General features: G+C 35.0%; 1 protein-coding gene across 1 annotated transcript in view; it reads right to left on the reverse strand.

Annotated features, from left to right (window-relative positions):
- Positions 1-327: 327 nt before the first annotated feature.
- LOC127878518 (ras-specific guanine nucleotide-releasing factor 1-like) overlaps positions 328-20802 on the reverse strand; it is a 74132-nt gene continuing 53657 nt past the window's right edge. The window contains exons 22-31 of the mRNA XM_052425051.1: positions 18361-18470; positions 17926-18032; positions 16485-16661; positions 15653-15750; positions 15123-15207; positions 12646-12843; positions 11874-11953; positions 10341-10458; positions 6971-7039; positions 328-5645 (exon numbers count right to left, since the gene is read on the reverse strand). Of these exons, the coding sequence (XP_052281011.1) occupies positions 5520-5645; positions 6971-7039; positions 10341-10458; positions 11874-11953; positions 12646-12843; positions 15123-15207; positions 15653-15750; positions 16485-16661; positions 17926-18032; positions 18361-18470 (1168 nt within the window). The 3' untranslated portion in view covers positions 328-5519. The remainder of the gene's footprint in view (positions 5646-6970; positions 7040-10340; positions 10459-11873; positions 11954-12645; positions 12844-15122; positions 15208-15652; positions 15751-16484; positions 16662-17925; positions 18033-18360; positions 18471-20802) is intronic.

A 20802-nucleotide genomic window follows, 5' to 3' on the forward strand; every position in this document is an offset into this window, starting at 1 on the left:
CGCGGTAGTGTCTGCCTGATTTGGAACCGGAGTCTCCCGGGTTAAATCCCCATTGTGGTCGGGGATTTTTCTGGCTGGGTAATATTAACATGCAAATGTCACGTCTTCAGTGAAAAACTTTTTTGAGAGTATTTATGTTCACAATGTCGTGTCAGATCTCGGCTGGTAGAACTAAACGTAACCCCTGCACGGATCTTACAGGCAACGCTTAAACCGCACGGACCCCTATAGTCAACGTAACCGCCGCATGGACGCCCACAGTCGAAGTGTTAAATCATGTAAAAAAGAAGAGACTGCCGAGGATATAACTACATATCTGAGGTCAACAAGAAATAAAAAGTTTTATTATCTGTTCAACAGTACAGGGGGTTGACAAATGACATAAATGATGAAAGAGGAACAATTGAATAACTGTACAAAATTAACAAGCACATACACACATATAAATGTACATTACCTAATTGTTTTAAAGCTACCTTTAAATTCTACTTCTGATAAAAAAGGCTTTCTTCACACGTCCTAGACAGAAATAAATAATATAATTGACAAAATGTATTCTTATGTTATTTAAAACCTTTTCACTACATAACGATTTCATTTACACAAATAGGTATATAGAGACATGTTTTGTCTGCATGATTAATAATATATTATACAGATGCTATACAGATTTACGAGACACATTTATGTTTCTTCTTTGTGGAAAAATGGCATCTTAATTGTGTAAACTAACTTATTTATTGCCACCTATGTCCACAGCAATTGAATAATTTCCTTCTTAACAAATTGGTGCAAAAATATGGGAAATATATAAATCATTCTAAAAGTTATATTAAATATTCCATACAGAACAGCTTTAGTCTTAACAATTCCCAAGCTAGCATTACAGCAATAAAGTTGATTGTAAAAGCAGAAAATACAATATATACAATGCAAAACACAAATATCTGTCTAAGTTTGTCACCATTAAACTGTTTACTAAAATCTATGGCTGCCAAAAAGGGCTATTTTATAAAACAACATCTCCCAATGAATACATTCATACACACAGGAATCTAACAAAAGGTTTGTATAATGTTTTCCCCAACATAATTCCATTAACAGGTGCCTTTCCTCAGCAGCTTGTGCATATGCCTCATGAACAAATAACCAGCAAACCCAGCCTGTGCATATGCCTCATGAACAAATAACCAGCAAACCCAGCCTTTGATTGTTGGCCAAGGTTGTTGGTCCAATAGTTTTGAAGATCAATTGTAATATCTCTTTAACAATGGTATGTGCCAGGCTCTGTGAAAAGGGGATTAATGCATGTGCGTTAAGTGTCGTCCCAGTCTGCACAGGCTAATCAGGGACAACACTTTGCGCTTGAACTAGATTTTTGCAAAAAAGAGACTTTCTTTAAAAGAAAAATATCATAAAAACGGAAAGTGTCATCCAAGATTAGACTGTGCAGACTGCACAGGCTAATCTTGGATGACACTTTAGGCACATGCATTAAACCACCTTTTCACAGAGAGCAGCTCATATATAATCCCATTATAGGTCCAATCAGTTCTTGATTTATAATGATGTATTGGTTAATAATAAGCCAGTATGCGTGCATTAATTTGACAAACGATCAGCTTCAATATATCCTGAAATGAGTTCATGCAGAGATATTCATGCAAAGGATCGAAAGTATTTGCTAAGTACAAATCAATCTAGGGCATTGTCTAAAACATAAATAATATCCCTGCAATATTTGTCAGCTGTGTTCAAGGGCAAATTACTCAGAAATGTTTGGATCATTGTGCATGACAAACGTATCTTGAACAGCTACACTTCAGGGTTATGTAATTAAAATTATAATTAATTGATTGAGAAGTGCGGAAGCATATAAAATTGTATGCAGACAAACCAACTGACTGACCCACATAGTCCAATATACCACAACCATGCAGGGTGGAGGTATAAATATCTTAGTCCTTTAAATATGACCTGGAGCTTTTATTTAAAGACTGTTAACAAAAAGCTTTGGTTTCTGAGTTTTATCTGACAAAAGAGATATGTCCTTTATAACTTGATCCAAACCTGTTTTAGTTGCATTACTCAGAAATGATTATGGCTTACAAGGGTACATATTGGAACTTTCTAGAGTTATTAAGAATAGTTAAACAAATTATTGAGTACTGTGATAAGATATATTGAAAACTCACTTCCGAGGAAACACACCTTGGGTGAACTATAACGAGTAAGTGTTGGACTATACCAGTGCACAGAGTAATTGGTCCTAATGTGCCTAAAATATATAACTTTTTATGTGACCAAATTCTGCAAAATCCGAAGTCCCCTCTATCAGTGGTTAGTTTTGTACTCAAACTAATTTATAGTTACAAACACATGTTACATTATGCATTGTGTTTGTTTGAAATTACAGTAGTTTATTTGTACAGGGTAATTATTATTTCTTGCCTCTACCCTGATTATTCATTATAAGTCAGGCAGTATTAATGCACTTTGAATAAAAACTAAAACAAGTAGATGAATGTAAAGATTGAAACCTTTTTTACAAAGAAAGAAAAACATTGTCCACATAAGTATACAATGTGAATGATTATGACATAAACAATAACAGACTACTGTAAGAGATCTCAACCAACACACTTTCAATATGCATGCTATTTAAATAATTTAAATTGATGGAACAAAAAAACAGCAAAGTGGTTATCTCATAAGTATATACAAAACATTATATATAACTGTTAAGGTGTTCACTACATTTACAATCTTGTGTAATATTAAAAAAACTATTGATACATAACAGGAAATAGTAAGAAAACTTACGCTTGATGAAAGGATAAAATAAAAAAATGCAACAATCAATGAAAAAATGCAACAATCATTGAATCAATTATACAATTACATGTATACACAAACAATCGACCACAAAGGTTTGGCCTGTATTGACAGATCAACAATTTCTTTATGACATACTGTGAAACACTGCTGAGATGTTCATAAGCATATCACTAGAATTTTCCAACGTGGTGATAAAATGTTAAAATATGAAGCAAGTTGCATTAAAAAACTCTTTTGTAATTTTAAATTAGGATGACACAAATTGCACATGTACAACTTTTTATAACAAAGAACAATTGATGCATAATTGAACATTATAATTTAAAAAGTGTACAAAAATATGTTTGGCCAATATTGTGCTTACCAATAGACACTTACCTAAAAACCGACAGACAAAAAGGTGGACATGTTTCCAGTTGGCCCCACCTTCCTATCTCATAACAGCGGATATAATGAATCAAAGATATCACAACATTCACATTGTTAAATCTTAACTTAGTTTACTGTTCACTTATAATTTTACCAAAATGTCTCTGTTTAAAAAAGGTAGAAGATAAATGAAAAGCATTTTACGATACCCACATAGTCACTCTTATTTATTTCAGAACCAACATTATGCCTATGTGTAGTTTAAACGAATCTGCACCAATAAATAGAGTTTTTCTAAAAGTGTAGATATCTTGATTACATGAATTTGTTTTCTGCTCTACATATCAGAAATTAATTTGCAAAACAAACATCTAAGCAGGTAGAATAATGTGTTTGTTTAAATATAATGTACTCATTCTTTTTTTATATTACTTTTTTAAATTTCAAGTTGGCCAATCTTTTTACAAGTCTCTCCAATAAGCTTAAACCTTTCTCATTTTAGCTATAATGTGCTAAATAGTTTCATTGATTAACCTTGCTTAAACTTGTTAAGAAATATGAAGGCATTAGACTGTTTTGTACAGTGTCTTGGTCTAGTATTATACATGTAACTGTAAATGCTGTTAAAGTTGAAGCTAAAATACATTTAAGCCTCCATGTTCAACAAATAACAATACACAGAACATGCATCCAGAAACGATGCTGTATTTTCTGTATAGGTCATTAACTTATTATTACAAGAGTAGAAATCAACAAATATATAAGCCTTGCCATAGGAAAATGGGGCTTAATGATTTTGTGTATTGTTGTCCTTTATAAGCCTATGCTCCACACTTTCCATCTAAACTGGATTTTTCTAAAAAGGGATTTCTTCAAGTTCTATAAAGAACAAGAAAGTGAAGTATCTGATAACTTGTGAGGACGGCACAGGCTAATCTGGGACACACTTTACGCACAAGCATTAAGCCCCATTTGCCCATAGCAGAGCTCATATTGAAACAATTAAACAACAGCATATGTCTCGACTATACAAACATTTCAGAAACTGTTGATCAGTCTATAAAGTTATCATAAATGACAAACGATCAAGAAAAAATACTATTGTTAGAAAAAAAGCTATTTTCGTAGTTGCTGGACCACAATAATACGCAATAATAACAATTATAGTTCAACAGTTTTCAAAAGTCTAAATACACTCTACAACATATCACATCACAAAATATAAGGAAATGATTAATAGAAAAAAAATCCTACATTATATTACATTGTTGTAACACTATGTTACAGTTTTATGACATTGCATCATAGCCACAGCAAGATTCAGCAATAAACATACAAAAATCATTTTACCTAAAATTAATAAATGGATTGTTTGTTGAAATATATTTGTAACCCAAATGATCCATGTTTTTTTAAATATTGAATAAATATATCAAAAGGTTATGATTCTTTTTTGGTAAAAGACACAAAATACATTCACAAAAAGATTTGACTACAGTATTTTTAAACAAAAAACTTCTTTAAACCCCGACAATTAAATATGTATATACAAAAAACTGGTCCATTTAGGGATTAAAGGTGCACGATCATGGCTTTTAATTTCCCGTGATAATTTCCGGTTAAGCTTCGTTGACATACCAAGGTGGATCAAGCGCTAGTACAAAACAAACGTAATAACTCAGGAACAATTGAACACTGCTAACCAGAAACAAAATGGTTGTTTTCTTACATCTTGTTAATTTCCTGTCCAGACAGACATCTTCTACCGATAACTCATTTTTTTTAATGATGCACTTAACCACAATACACATTTCTACAAAAGATTATAACATAACACAATGTCCGTGAACATTCAGCCTGGAATGTTGTCCGCACTTGTAATAAAAATTCAAGAGTTTAGTGTTAAGCTGCTGTATCTGCCAGAGATATCTGTATAAGATACAGCAGTATAATACTCAACCTTCAATACCCTCACCCAATATTCAGCGGAGTCTCAAACACAGACACCGAATACAGAACCTGTATTCATCAGTGATTAATTTAATTTAATCCTGATTAAAACATTAGCTCTTTTTTACCTTCCTAAACCCTATGCAACACAAACTACATGCACATATGGTATTTCAGACTGATCTCTATTTTACCAATTACCGCTGAAAATAACTCACTGCAATCAAGTAGTGATTAACCAGTAGAATGTTAGCAACTAATCGGTTATCATCAAGTAGGCCCTGTGGTTGCAGATGCCACAACTAAGCGGTTATCATCAAGTAGGCCCTGTGGTTGCAGATGCCACAACTAATCGGTTATCATCAAGTAGGCCCTGTGGTTGCAGATGCCATGGAAAGCCTCGACATCTTTGGTTCAATGGCCAGTGATGCTTTATACGTCTGCTCATCATCATACAGACGAGTGGTATCCAGCAAATAATTGGTTACCTGTCAACAGATAATTGTTTGCATTTGTATCAATGTTTCATTTACCTTTCAATATTGATTATAAAAATTAGTACAAACTTGGGTACAATAATAACAGTGCAACATCAACAAAGTAAAAACCATACTAGATAGTAATGTATTTTAATGTTCATATGTGTTCATGAAATTTGAAGCTGTCCTTGCACATGCCAATTACTTATCACTCCTTTTTTATTATTATAAATGGATGCACTCTTTGACACACTTTATACTGACAATTCACTTCCAAACTATACTTAACAAACAAATAATCTCTCATACACAACTTAACACCAAACTTCTGTTTTTTAAAGATGGTTATAAACAAATAAGATGAATGAAATAAATCAAACATAGTTTTAAGTGAGATTTCAATGTCTATGTAGTAATTAAATAAAATAAAAATCAACATTATTTCAAACAAGAGCTCAATTCATCCGGTTAGTGTTAATTGTTGACCATGATGTGTTTTTTTCAACAAACACTTACAACAAGCAACAGTAAAAGAGGTACTAGTATATGATGGAACTGAAGCACTCACATGAGTTGAAGGCACACCATTTGTTGAACACTTGTCCTAGTTACCTACTTATTTTATCCCAATTGACCCAGATTCAAATATTTAATTGATATTGTCAACATTAACAAGCCTTATATGTGTTTTATAAATTGCATGTTGAACACTTATTTTTGGACAGATATGACCCAAAATCAAATATAACCTTTATATTGTTAAGGACATTCAGATCAAGTTTCATTAAATAAAGAAGGGTCATAAATATGGCTTTTGAGAAGAAACAAAGTTTTTCTAGGATTTGACCTGTTGACCTAGTTTCATGACACATGTGTCCCCAAATTTGGCATTTAGATATTGTCAAGATAAATATTCAAACCAAGTTTCATCAAGATTTGAAGAAAAATATTGCCTCAAAAACAAAAAACAAGCTTAAAGCTGGTAGAACATGCATTTGATTTACAATACACAAAAATGGATGCCAGACATAAAATGACCACAATATCTCACAATAAGCTTTTCGTGCTCAGGTGAGCTTAACATGTGGTAATAGAATGATCATGATACAATTCCATTAATTCCCCTTTAATCACATGTTTATGCTTAATGTTGTATTTATTGGCCTTTTTTCTATTGTCAGTTGGTCACTAGCCTCAAATAAAAGACTCCAAAACCTTAAACAAAAAATTATCTTTAGATAATATTGCTGGTGTTTCATTTTCTCATGTATCATACCATTAACCTCAATAAATAGATCAAAACCCAATAAACACACTTATTATGGGACACTTACTCGAGCGTGATGCTCTATCCTGTACGGTGTCTGCTGAAACAGCCTAATTTCTCGAATCACATGAGCAATCTGAAATTCAAAATATTAATAATGATACTATCTTGAACCATTTAAACAATGTTGCATTTGCTTTCGTGCTTATTACACTTTGTACTTTGACTAACAAAAAGATAATAAAAATAACTGATACAGCCAGAGATGTTTGAAAAACATATTTTACCCCTTTCCAGGTTCAGTTACGTCCTACATGTATATATGTGTATTTGTTAAACAGATTTTCATGCCCATGTGACCTTGACTTTAAAGCTCTTGATTCGATAATCATTAGGGTCATCATTTGTCAAGAAATACCAGTTATATAAAAATTCAAGATTAAAAGTGTCCATTTTTCTTTCTGAGCAACCACCTTACCAATTAAGAGGATATTGCATCAAAGTGTTCTCTATATACTAGTGAACGAAACCATATAAAAGAGGGATATCACATGGAAACACATTTAGTGTAACAACTCCTCATGACCTTTTCCTTTAACCTGTTGACCTCATTATTATTAGGTATCTTTCTTTTCTCCCACTTTTCCTTCACTCAAATCTAGATGATTGTATTTCAAAACTTTTTTTGAAATAACCAATAAATAAATATTACTTGACTTGACTTAATATCATGGGAAAACTGATTGTTTAAACAAACTCCTTTGACCTTGTCCTTTAACTTGGTGACCTTAAAATAAATAAGCGTATTTTTTTGCCTCCAAGTTCTGTCACATTGACTGTTGACCTTTTTTTTTTTATTCAGGTTTAAACACATAATATACAAGTTATAAATCAAATTTACATAACAATTGTTTCTAAAAGTATAACAATTATTACTAAAAGTATTTGTGAGATTGCTGTTGAACAAAACCTATAATCTAAAAACTGCCGTAAAAATAATATGAATTTAGATATGACAATAAAAAGGAACACCAAAGTGGGGCAAAATAAAAGGTCCTAATAAAGCGTATCAACTCAGACTAGTTTTGAAGGGAACAGATCAGCAACTACCTCACACTTAAAATATGGTTAAATGTTACTCTATGGTATTTAGTATATTGCTTAAATATCACAGTTGTTTAATATATTACATAAATATCACAGTTACAAATGTATGTCACATAAATTTACTATCACATACTTTAGTATATACTGGTAATAAGATATATTTAATAGAAACAAGTTCACAACTTTGGGAAACTAACTATGTAAAATGAAATAACTTGGATAATATAGTGTAAAAACCTAGGATTGCCCATGAAAGCCCGAAAGCTTATTTCCAATGGGGTCCTGTTTAGGTTACACTTACTATAATATGATCTTATATGAAAGTTACACAAAATGAAAAATACGTCTCTGATAATTATTGAGTATACATGTAAGTTGTTACAATCATGTTTCTATAATATATTTGCCATGATGACTAGATTACACATATCCTAATTGTTACTATTAAGGTGTTTTAGCTAGGCACAATAGATGGTTCTTAACAGCTAATTTAAACTTATGTTTATTATCGATTTTCTTAATTGTATCTGGCATTTAAAGCATTCCAATCACTAATTGCACTGTAGTAAAAGGTAACATTTCCTTTACCATAGCATTTGGGCACTCTAAAAGTGTATGTATTTGCCCTTGTGTCATATGAATGAGTATCTTTAACATAGATAAAATTTTCTTTTAAGTATGATGGACACTTGTCTTTAACAATTTCAAATACATGGTTCAGTCTTAATTGCTTATTTCTGTTTTCAATATTTAGCAATGACATATCTGACAGGTTACATTGGTTAATACTATCTCGAGGACCCATTCCATAAATAAATCTAACAATTTTATTTTGACATATCTGTAATTTGTCTTTTAGACATTTATTTAAACTTGGATACCAAGAGGAACAAGTATAATCGATGTGACACTGTATCAAGGCAAAACATAAGTATTTTCTAGTTCTTGTATCTAAAGACTTTGCATTTCTATATATAAATTTAAGACGAGAGTTTACTTTACTAACACTGTTGTTTACAATATTTTTACCAGATAATGTGTTATCAATACTAACACCCAGATATTTTACAGCAGTTGTGGGTTTGATTGTATGCCCCTTACATTCAATTTTAAAATCTTTTAGTTGTTTTAACTTTCTCTTTGTTCCATATACAATACATCAGTCTTCCCCAAATGTAGGGATAATTTATTGTCTACTAGCCAGTCTGAACAAGAATCCATGACACTGCTTAATTTTTCAGAGATAACATTTGGGTCTTTATGAGCATACAAGATAGCACTATCATCAGCATATAAAATAAATTTACAATCAGGGTCAATACTAATAATCATATCATTGACATAACATAAAAATAGAAGAGGTCCAAGAATACTACCTTGGGGTACACCACAAGTAACAGGTTCGAATTCAGAAAATACATTGTTTTCACATACAGTTTGCTTTCTTCCGGATAAATAAGACATGAACCAATCTGTATTGTCAATACCCATTATCTTTAATTTGCCACATAAAATGTTGTGGTCTTCTGTATCGACCGCTTTCTGTAGGTCTAACCTAACCATTCCTGTATAAAGTCCTTTAGCATTATTATTTCTATTGTGGTCCATTAAATGAACAAGGCATGTATCTGTAGAATATGAATTTCTAAAACCTGAATGTAATTCATATAATAAATTATTATCTACTAAATACTTCTCAAGCTGTGTATATATAGCTTTTTCCAAAAAAAATTTGCTTTGATGACCTGATGACCTCAAAATCAAGACTTCCCCCTACCTTTCAAGCTCACCACTTTACCAATTTGCATGGTCATAGGTTAAAGAATTATCAAGATATCATGCAGAAATGACTTTATTGTTACAAGCCCCTGTGATCTCGACTTTTGATCTGTTGAACTTAAAATCAAGTTTTTCTTGTCCTCAAAATTTAACATCAAATTAATTGACATGATTGTAGGTCAAAGCATTTTCTGGTTGATATCATGGGGACAAACTTAACAGTAGATAACTTAAAGCAATACATCCCCACTTCCTTCAAGGGGGACATTACAATAATTTTGTAAAATATCCATATTTAACAACACATGTATCAGAAATTGTCTCTTAGAAAACTCATCAGCATAATATGAAACCTTACTGCCCGTAATACTTTCATTGGTAGAAAGTATACAACGAAATTTAACAAATGTTGAACTTATTGCAAATGAACGATGTAAAACTTTGGAAATATATCAATACACAATGAGAATAACATGTTTCAAGGCAATATTTTTTCCTATGGAGATATATACAGAGAAAAAAAATTATTATACTAGTTAATTGGCTGTTACCATTCTCATCTTAGAGAAGTTGACAAGACTATCCTCCGTCATGTCTGGAGTGCCTTCTTCAATGAACGAGAGGTCCGTTAGGTACATGCCTAGATATGGGATACATGGTGGGTCGCACCTGCAAGACAAGTGGTGTATGAGTGGTGTGATACCACACCATGCCTAGTGAGTTACACAGTGTGTCACATCTGCAAGACAAGTGGTGTATGAGTGGTATGATACCACACCATACCTGGTGAGTTACACAGTGGGTCACATCTGCAAGACAAGTGGTGTATGAGTGGTATGATACCACACCATGCCTAGTGAGTTACACAGTGGGTTGCATCTGCAAAACAAGTGGTGTATGAGTGGAATGATAACACACCATGCTGGTGAGTTACACAGTGGGTCACATCTGCAAGACAAGTGGTGCATGAGTGGTATACCACACCATGCCTGGTGAGTTACACAGTGGGTTCCACCTGCAAGACAAGTGGTGTATGAGTGGTATGATACCACACCATGCCTAGTGAGTTACACAGTGGGTTGCATCTGCAAAACAAGTGGTGTATGAGTGGTATGATAACACACCATGCTGGTGAGTTACACAGTGGGTCACATCTGCAAGACAAGTGGTGCATGAGTGGTATACCACACCATGCCTGGTGAGTTACACAGTGGGTTCCACCTGCAAGACAAGTGGTGTATGAGTGGTATGATACCACACCATGCCTAGTAAGTTACACAGTGGGTTGCATCTGCAAGACAAGTGGTGCATGAGTGGTATACCACACCATGCCTGGTGAGTTACACAGTGGGTTCCACCTGCAAGACAAGTGGTGTTTGAGTGGTATGATAACACATCATGCCTAAGTGAGTTACACAGTAGGGTCCCACCTGCAAGACAAGTGGTGTATGAGTGGTATGATACCACACCATGCCTAGTGAGTTACACAGTAGGTCCCACCTGCAAGACAAGTGGTGTAGGAGTGGTATGATACCACAACATGCCTGGTGAGTTACACAGTGGGTCCCACCTACAAGACAAGTGGTGGTTGAGTGGTATGATAACACATCATGCCTAGTGAGTTACACAGTGGGTCGCACCTGCAAAACAAGTGGTGTATGAGTGGTATGATACCACACCATGCCTGGAGAGTTACACAGTGAGTCACATCTGCAAGACAAGTGGTGTATGAGTGGTATGATACCACACCATGCCTAGTGAGTTACACAGTGGGTCGCACCTGCAAAACAAGTGGTGTATGAGTGGTATGATAACACACCATGCCTGGTGAGTTACACAGTGGGTCACCCATGCAACACAATATAACACCATGTACTTATACACAATCACAAGCTTTTGTTTTAAGCATTTTAGCTGAAAATATATCAGAATTTGGTCAAGTTCTTTAAATACCTTTTAAACATTTTACTTCGGAATTTTCAATGTACCATAATGATGCAAAATACAAAAAATATTGTAAATTTGACATAAAAAAGCGCTTGACAGAAAATCAAAATAATTTATATATCTATAAGTTGCCTTACCGATGAAGGGCGTCTCTCATGTTTTTAAATCTGCCATCCGAAGACACCAGAGTCTGCAGTCTTTCAATCATCTGCTTAGTCTAAAAATACATATACAGTGTATAAGCAAATTTATTTTCCTTTCTGTTTGTTATGCTTTCAAATTTTTTTATTTTGAATGTTTTCTTTTTATTTTTTTAAAACTAAAAAAATTTTATATTGGTGTATGCAAGTATAGTAATTTTTAGCAAAAGAAGGCTGAAAAAAGACTAATGTCCATAGGAAACTTATGCCCCAACATTCCACTTTAAAAAAAAAAGTTTTAAAAAGGATTTTATGATCAAATTTTACCTTTAACCTTTAAAAGAGACAATAATGATAGACATTTGTGCAAAGTTATTTCAAAATCTTTAAATAAATGGAAAAGTTAGAGAAAAGACAGGAATGGTCATGGTCAAGTTTTTACTTTTTCTCTCAGTGTGACCTTGACCTTTCAGTCATGTAGATATTGACATTTGTGCCAAGTAACTTTAAAATCCATCTAGATATGGCAAAGATTGTTAGGGTCAATTTGACCTTTCACCTCTTAGTGTGACCTTGACCTTTTAGGTAGGAAGACAGGTCTGACAGGCAACACATTTTTTATATACGACAAAGTTAAGGGTGGGACAAGAAGCTTGTCACAGATCTACACAAGTACAGACAGACTGCTGTACAACACCTTCTTCAAAGAGGGGCATGAACATGTAAAACAGAATGTGTGCATTTTATTAAACAGAAGTGGTGTACTCACTTGTTTAGACAGCTTTTCCCAGGTTTTCTTCAGCCTGTACACAGAGCTATTCACAAATGCTGCACATATTTGCAGCACACCGTTGTAGTTGTGCATACAGCGACATATATCAGCAATGGCGGCCCATTTCTCAATGCATGCCACACGATCCTGAAGATTGGTGCGACTGATTATCTCTGTGACAACGAGTCGACTCACCTAAAGAAGATTTAGAAAAAAAAGAAATTTAGTCTATGTTGATTGAGCCGAAAAATATGACTTCTACAGTGTTCGCATGGTAAATGATGACAACGGATGTCTGATGACAGACAAAAGGTGATCACAAAAGCTCACCATGAACATGTTGTGCTTAAGAGTGTAAATAGAAAATATATTTGTTCACTATCCATTCATATATGAACTTTGTTCTGTGAAAAATGCAAGAGGTAAAAGTGCCAGAGGAAAAATATGCCAGAGGAAAAAAATTGTGATCAGTAAAGTGGTAAAAATTCCAGAGCATTATCTTATTTGCAAACATTGGGAATGTCCTTCTTTAGTTTAGATGCTACAAAGCCTTCTGCTGCATAATTTTATTTAAATAGGGGGAGAGTCACGCTTTTTTTGACACAGTATCCAATTTCGAGGTAATGGTATGCAACTTTTGTATCTACATGAATGATATTTAATAAAATGTTAATTTAAATTCTTATCATACATGTAACAAAAGACAGTGAAAGAGTTTCTCAAAACAAATTATCACTTGCAAATCAAAAAAGAAATATTCGCACATTGTTTTCTTTCAAAATATTGTTGTTTTATGATACATGGGCAATAAATTCCCATGCAGTAAAAATAATCATCATCAAAACCCTGTTTGTTTGTCACATTGCTTTAATAAATTATTGCCCTCAAAATCAAAAGATTCCATTTAACAAATAAAATCCAATAGATTTTAAAAGGAATTTCATAGGTTTTCTTCGTTGACTGATCCTCAAAGACACACAACTATAGCCAAGATTTATTAGAAAGACAATAAGAACAAGGGCTGTTTATAAAACATGCATGCCCCCCTATATGGGCTGTCAGTTGTACTGGCAGCCATTGTGTGAATAAGTTTTTTGTCACTGACCTTGACCTTTGACCTAGTGACCTGAAAATCATTAGGGGTCATCTGTGAGTCATGATCAATGTACCTATGAAGTTTCATGATCACAGGCATAAGCGTTCTTGAGTTATCATCCGGAAACCATTTTACTATTTCGGGTCACCTTGACCTTTGACCTAGTAACCTGAAAATCAATAGGGGTCATCTGCGAGTCATGATCAATGTACCTATGAAGTTTCATGATCCTAGGCATAAGCGTTCTTGAGTTATTATCCGGAAACCATTAAACTATTTCGGATCACCGTGACCTTGACATTTGACCTAGTGACCTGAAAATCAATAGGGGTCATCTGCGAGTCATGATCAATGTACCTATGAAGTTTCATGATCCTAGGCATAAGTTATCTTGAGTTATCATCCGGAAACCATTTTACTATTTACGGTCACCATGACCTTGACCTTTGACCTAGTGACCTCAAAACCAATAGCGGTCATCTGCGAGTCATGATCAATGTACCTATGAAGTTTCAAGATCCTAGGCCTAAGTGTTCTTGAGTTATCATCTGGAAACCATCTAGTGGACGGATGGACATACGGACGGACAGACATACGGACGGACTGACATGATCAAAACAATATACCCCCTCTTCTTCGAAAGGGGGCATAATAAATATAAAATTTTCAATCAGAGAAAGTCATCAGTAAAAAAAGCATAGAATGCTAAATATCCTTAAAATTGCTAAGAACACTATTTTTATACATAAAACTGGCATTTTTACTTTTGGCATTTTTTCCTATTGCGTTCTTACAACTTTACTTGTGGCATTTTTACTTATGACATATTTTCTTCTGGCATTTTTACCTATGGCATTTACCTACATTTGTGCATAAAGTGCAGTCTGCACATGCTTATCTGGGACAATACTTTCTGCTTGTATTGATTTTTTTCATTTAAAGAAAGTCTCATCTTAACAAAAATGCAGTTAAGACAGAAAGTGTCATCCCTTATTAACCAGTAGGGACTGCACTTGCTAATCTCACAGGTGGTTAGCGTGTGGCTATGATATTAATTAGTGAAAACATCATTTTGAATGATAAATAATCATATTATAACGAAAAATTAACTTTTCTGAAAAAAAAATTCACTATCAAATACTTATATATATATATATATTTGATAGTGAATTTTTTTTTTCAGAAAAGTTAATTTTTCGGTATAATATGATTATTTATCATTCAAAATGATGTTTTCACTAATTAATATCATAGCCACATGCTAACAACCTGTGGCTAATCTTAGACAACACTTTACGCACATGCATTAAGTCCTGTTAAGCCCCAGTTTATAAAGTTTACAACTTATTTACATCTACAAAAATTGCTAAGCACCCACCTCATTGAATCTCTTGCTGACTAGAAGAACATGTGGGGCTTTTGTCGCCTTGTCAGGCTTCATCCAGGCCTGGCACAATAGCTCCCTTTAACAAGTATACCGGAAATAGACCTTTAGCAAGATTTCTCTATCTGGTCACACTTAGAATAAATTTTAAAAAAAATCTTAGTTCCAAAAAATGGTTAGATTCCAAGTCAATTTGAAGAAATGGTCTACACTTGAATTTAGAAGAATTGTTTGCACCTTAAAAAAGTCATCCTAATAATTTGCTTGGTATTTGCGGAAAAATCTTTCCTTTAAAGGAACTGAGAAACAAACAATAGAAAATGCAAATATAACAATGTTATTCATACAAATGAATAGATAAAAATTGCTAAATATCTTAATACTCTTTTGGTTATGATTTTAAAACATTAAGGTAAATGTTTACAAATGATACAAAAGATGGAATGGTACAATTCCTGCGAAATGAGCGCTGCATGGGTATAAAAGGATAATTAAGCATGAGGTTAATCCAAACATTCACTCACTCGCTCCTGATTGAGGTAAAGATTTGATGATCAAGGAATGTAAGCTGTTCTGATATGTCCAAGGCAGACAGGGTGTCAAATGTGTCTTTTGATTGTGTCTGAAAAAAGAATTCACCTATCTATCAGTTGACGCATGATGATATGTTAGATACACTCTGAAGCACATCAATTTGCTGCTATAATTAGTTGTATTCAAAAACACCTAACGTTATTTCAAACAAAATTTACTCATGAATTAACATTAATCTGATTGAAGTGATAAAGTCATTATATTTTTCATTGATTTGTCATTATATTTACAATATCTGAAGATATTTTTCATTGTAATGGTTTGAAACAGGTCTCTGTTTTGTTGATAAATACACCTGCATAAATAGCTTAAAATCAAGTCAGAATAATATGAACACAATTCATATAAGATAAAAAATAAAAGCTAGGTCAAGCAACGCCATGGAAAATAATTACTTAATACATGGACAAACAGTACCACAATTCAGTACCTTCCTCAAATGTCCATATAAGAACACAAAGCTGTGCGAAAAGCCCATATTCACCTATCCATTGAAAGACTTAAGAATAATCATGCAATATCAGTAGACTTAGAACCAAGAAATATATATCTGAGTTATACATACACGCTTAAAATGGTGTCATTTACACATCTTTCTAAACAAAGAATAATAGGCATCAACTGCCATGCTAGACATGACATACAAGTAATTTTCGACCATAGCATTTTAAAGAATATTTTTTATTTTTAGACTGAAGTCGAAGTATTGGCTGGTGAATTTGTGCCATGGTCTTAGAGCTCTTGAGAGCTTGACAAACTGACCTCTGGGTGAGCCAGGAGCTTGGTGAGATCTATTTTTGGTTCTGTGCCCTCCTTGGTTAGAGTACGGAGGATGGAGGCAGCGGCCTTGTGCTCGGCCGGTAGCAGGTTTGAGTTGCACACCATCTCCTCTAGGAAGTCTATCAATGATGACTTCAGCGCTGGGTCACATACAAAATCCTGTATACAAACAAGCAGTTTATAAAAAATTAAATACTTAAAAAAAAAATTACGTATATTGCTAAATAAGAACTTTATAATTTTTTATTTCTGGGTTAACACTGGTTTATTGAGTCATTGGTTAAACAGTAGTAATTTCTTGAAATGCTTTATTTATTTTATTATCATTTGACAAAATCAATGGCATCACATTTTTGAAATTCATGAATAGTATTCAACTAATAAGTAGTAAAAGGGAATATATTAGTGTAAACTATTTTGGGACAGACAAAGGAAGAAGTTGGTTGGTTTAAGAAAGTTAAATTTGGCAACGTTAGCAAGCTTTGTGGGTCAAGGAAGTTGGGTGGATAAGGGGAGTAGTCTGAATGGATCAAGGAAGTTGGGGTGGCCAGGGGAGTAGTCTGAATGGATCAAGGAAGTTGGGGTGGCCAGGGGAGCAGGCTGAATGGATCAAGGAAAGTGGGGTGGCCAGGGGAGTAGGCTGAATGGATCAAGGAAGTTGGGTGGATAAGGGGAGTAGGCTGAATGGATCAAGGAAGTTGGGGTGGCCAGGGGAGTAGGCTGAATGGATCAAGGAAGTTGGGTGGATAAGGGGAGTTGGCTGAAAGGATCAAGGAAGTTGGGGTGGCCAGGGGAGTAGGCTGAATGGATCAAGGAAGTTGGGGTGGCCAGGGGAGTAGGCCAAATGAATCAAGGAAGTTAGGGTGGCCAGGGAAGTAGGCTGAATGGATCGAGGAAGTTGGGGTGGCCAGGGAGTAGGCTGAATGGATCAAGGAAGTTGGGGTGGCCAGGGGAGTAGGCTGAATGGATCGAGGAAGTTGGGGTGGCCAGGGGTGTAGGCTTTGCCCGTTAAAGAAGTTTGGGTGGGAAAGGGAAAGAAAGCTGGCTGGTTTAAGAAAGTTCAGTTTGGCAAGGGGATTAAGCAGGGTGGGTTCAGGAAGCTGGGTAAGGATAGGGGGGAAAATGGGTTGGACTAGGGGAGTAGGGTAGTGGGGGTTGGACTAGGGGAGTAGGGTATTGGGTGGGTTGGACTAGGGGAGTAGGGTAGTGGATGGGTTGGACTAGGGAAGTAGGGTATTGGGTGGGTTGGACTAGGGAAGTAGGGTATTGGGTTGAGGATGTTGGAGCGGGTAAGGTGAGATGACTGGTGGTTAATGATGATAAGGTGGACAAAGGGAGTGGACTGATTGGTTAAGTAAGTTTTAGTGGGTAAGGAATGATAAATGGTATCAGCTGGTTGCTGCCATGTTCCCCCAGTTCACACCTGTGAGTGTTTCGCGACCCAGTGCTTGACGATGTTCAACACCCTCATGGTGGCAGCCGTACTTATCACAGACTCTCTTTTACGAAGCATTCGTGGGTCTGTTGCTCCTAGAAGAAATTATCCCCATATTAAATGTAAAAAGATTTGTGTCATATTATTAACCCCAAAGGCATCATAATACTAATATCATAAAAATACTTGGCCGTAAAAGTTCACTGGATTTTATTTCTAACACTTTTGTTTGCATAACTAGTTTTCTTTCTATGCCATTAAACCGTTCTGTTCATTTCAAGTGTTCATTAATAAAAACAATACAATTTACATCAAAATTATTATATTTTAATAAATTTAAATTATTTCATTTTCTATTCATTTACATATAAATCCAAAATTATCCAAACATTACTATCACACAACATCACCAACACCACATACCTGACCCAGCACTTAAGAACCTCTGCACCCGATTGGTGGACTGCTCTGGGGAGTAGCCAGATCCTGCAGTAGCCACGGCAAAGGCTGCTGTTGCCGCTGAGGAACTGGATCTACAAGAAACAAACATTTGAACTGTGCCCAAAGGACAACGTCACAGGGACTTTAACACAAACACACACTATAGCATGGCCTATTTGATCTTTCTCAAGTCTTAAAGCATAGCCTAGTACATCTTTCACAGGTCCTTATGCAAATCCTCGTGGATCTTTCACAGCTCCTAATGCATAGCTTAGTAGATATTTCTCATGTCTAATGCATAGCCTTGTGGATCTTTCTCAGGCTCTCATGCATAGCCTAGTAGATTTTTCTCAGGTACTAATTCATAGCCTCATGCATCTTTCTAAGGTCCTAATGCATAGCCTAGTACATGTTTTTCCGGTTCTTATACATAGCCTAGTACATGTTTTTCAGGTCCTCATGCATTGCCTTGTGGATCTTTATCAGGTCCTCATGCATAGCCCAGTACATTTTTATCAGGTCCTAATGTATAGTCTAGTGGATCTTCCTCAGGCCCTAATGCATAGCCTAGTAGATCTTTATCAGGTCCTCATGCATAACCTAGTACATCTTTCTCAGGTACTCATGCATAACCTAGTAGATCTTTCTCAGGTCCTCATGCATAGCAGTAGTAGATCTTTATCAGGTCCTCATGCATAACCTAGTAGATCATTCTCAGGTGCTCATGCATATCCTAGTAGATCTTCCTCAGGTCCTAATTTATAGCCTGGTAGATCTTTCTCAGGTCCTAATGCATAGCCAAGTAGATCTTTCTCAGATTCTTATTCATAGCCTAGTAGATTTTTTCTCAGTTCCTTATGAATAGTTTTGTAGATCTTTATAATGTCCTAATGTATAGCTTTGTATATCTTTCTCAGGTCCCAACATATAGCCTGGTGGATCTTTCTTAGGTCCTTATGTATAGACTAGTAGATGTTTCTTAGGTCCGAATGTATAGCTGTGTGGATCTTTCTCGGATCCTTATATGCATAGCTATGTAGATCTTTCTCAGGTCCTAATGCATAGCCTAGTAGATCTTTTTCACATCCTAATGCATAGCCTAGTATATAAGACCTTTCTCATTTCCTAAGGCATAGCCTAGTAGATTTCTCTCAGGTCCTTACGCATAGCCTAGTCCATGGTTTTTAAGTCTAATGCATAGCCTTGTGGATGTTTCTCAGGTCCTAATGCATAACCTAGTAGATTTTTCTATGGTCCTTATGCATAGCCTTGTGGATCTTTCTCAGGTCCTAATGCATAGCCTCATGGACTTTTCTCAGTCAGGTTCTTATGTATAGCCTAGTAGATCTTTCTCCAGTCCTATTTCAAAGCCTAGTAGATCTTTCTCAAGTCTTCATGCATAGCCTTGTAGATCTTTCTAAAGTCTTCATGCATAGCCAAGTTGATCTTTTTCAGGTCCTAATTCATAGCCTAGTAGATCTTTCTCAGGTCTTCATGCATAGCTTACTAGATCTTTCTCAGGTCCTAATGCATCGCCTTGTAGATCTTTATTTGTTTGTAAATAAAAAAATATTTTGAAAGAATCTCAATGGAGAATACCAATGAGGGAACAGTTTTAAGTAACCATGTACATGCATTTCAACCAAGAAACCATCAAAATATTTAAACAAAATAGAGTAAAAGCAAACATGGTCAATTATTTGGAGAATAATATTGGAGTTTTATGGTAAAAATATCCAAACATTTGCAAATCCAGGGTAGGAGACATAGTTTCATGTCTGGATCAATTTACTTTCCACGCATGCAAATTACAGAACAGTAAGAAAATAATGTTATTTGTTGACTGCTAGCATAGATATTAAACAAGAGGGCCAAGATGGCCCTAGTTCACTCACCTGAGAGGAGTCGGTTCATTCAATCTTTACCAAATGTCAAACTTGACCTAGATATTGTCCAGACAAACATCCTGGTCAAGTTTCATCATTATTTCATCTGCGAGTCATGATCAATGTACCTATGAAGTTTCATGATCCTAGGCCTAAGCGTTCTTGAGTTATCATCCGGAAACCATTTTACTATTTCAGGTCATCGTGACCATGACCTTTGACCTATTGACCTGAAAATCAATAGGGTCATCTACAAGTTATGATCAAGTTTCATGATCCTAGGCCTAAGCGTTCTTGAGTTGTCATCCGGAAACCATTTTACTATTTTGGGTCACCGTGACCTTGACCTTTGACCTAGTGACCTGAAAATCAAAAGGGGTCATCTACGAGTCACGATCAATGTACCTATGAAGTTTCATGATCCTAGGCCTAAGCGTTCTTGAGTTATCATCTGGAAACCATTTTACTATTTCAGGTCATCGTGATCATGACCTTTGACCTATTGACCTGAAAATCAATAGGGGTCATCTACAAGTTA

Source organism: Dreissena polymorpha, chromosome 4, assembly GCF_020536995.1.
Source record: "Dreissena polymorpha isolate Duluth1 chromosome 4, UMN_Dpol_1.0, whole genome shotgun sequence".
Taxonomy (NCBI): domain Eukaryota; kingdom Metazoa; phylum Mollusca; class Bivalvia; order Myida; family Dreissenidae; genus Dreissena; species Dreissena polymorpha.